This window comes from Triticum aestivum, chromosome 6B (genome assembly GCF_018294505.1).
Source record: "Triticum aestivum cultivar Chinese Spring chromosome 6B, IWGSC CS RefSeq v2.1, whole genome shotgun sequence".
Classification (NCBI taxonomy): domain Eukaryota; kingdom Viridiplantae; phylum Streptophyta; class Magnoliopsida; order Poales; family Poaceae; genus Triticum; species Triticum aestivum.
The window spans coordinates 53,082,111-53,083,205 of NC_057810.1; the positions used below are offsets into that span (position 1 = coordinate 53,082,111).

The 1,095-nt window shown below is 43.8% G+C and overlaps 1 protein-coding gene across 1 annotated transcript in view; it reads right to left on the reverse strand.

Moving 5' to 3' along the window:
- Positions 1-835: 835 nt before the first annotated feature.
- LOC123133429 (histone H4-like) overlaps positions 836-1,095 on the reverse strand; it is a 631-nt gene continuing 371 nt past the window's right edge. The window contains exon 2 of the mRNA XM_044552920.1: positions 836-1,095. This exon is cut by the window's right edge and continues 1 nt beyond it. Within this exon, the coding sequence (XP_044408855.1) occupies positions 981-1,095 (115 nt within the window). The 3' untranslated portion in view covers positions 836-980.

Below are 1,095 nucleotides of genomic sequence, written 5' to 3' on the forward strand. Positions count from 1 at the left end.
TAGGAATGTGATGGCACCGACCTACACTAGTGGTGAATTTGGGGGTTTAAAGACATTGAGGATCTGATCGTGGTATTTCCCTCGTTGTTAGGGGTTTGCACAAATACAATGCAAACAGCTTCTGAGTATACTGAACCTGCAACATGAGTTTATGGACTAGCCCACTGCTTGCTTGTCCGAGGACTAATTCATTCCCGCCAGACCAGTTGTTTTATCCAAGTGTAAGTTCTATCCGGATCATAATAACCGAACTGTTCATATTTTCTTTCCTATGAATAATTGAGGTATTTCATTTCTTAAAGAGGTACTAGAGCCATGTCCACAATAATGTTGATTTGACTTTAATTTGGCCTCTTCTAAATATGACTAATACAGTATAAGAGTTTTTGCTAGGGAGTGAGAAATTTCGTTTCTAAATATGACTAATACAGTACAAGAGTTAAAATTCAGAGGTTAGCAACTCATTGGCTAGACGAAAGAAGAGTGGTAAAACATCCCAGTAGCAACATGGCAGGTGACAGAGTAGCACAATATGATTGAGATTTTTTTTTCACATTAGCACAAGTTAGCTATTGCATTTGCATAACAATTTGCCTGAATCCATCTAGCTAAATTGAGATGTTTCTTGTTAATCGCAGTTAAGCTTTCTTCGGTGATTTCAGACACAGGTCAGTACGGCTGATGAAAAAAGTAGAATACACGCGATTCAGGGAACGTTCCTGCATAGCATATCACATAGATCGGCACACGCCCCAGCACGTTTTTACCGCGTGCTGCGTAGCTGTACAATGTTCTGAGATGGAAATTACTTTCATGTAGAGAGATTCAGCCAAGATAACACCGCAAGGACCAACAATTCTATTCCATTCCATTCATATTCATACACAGACAGATGCAACCACAACGCACGCACTCAGAATTTCAGAAACCCACAGGAAGACAGGAACAGCGGGAGCAGAGCAGCGGCAGCGGCAGGTCAATCAGCCGCCGAATCCGTAGAGGGTGCGGCCCTGTCGCTTGAGCGCGTAGACGACGTCCATGGCGGTGACGGTCTTGCGGCGGGCGTGCTCAGTGTAGGTGACGGCGTCGCGGATG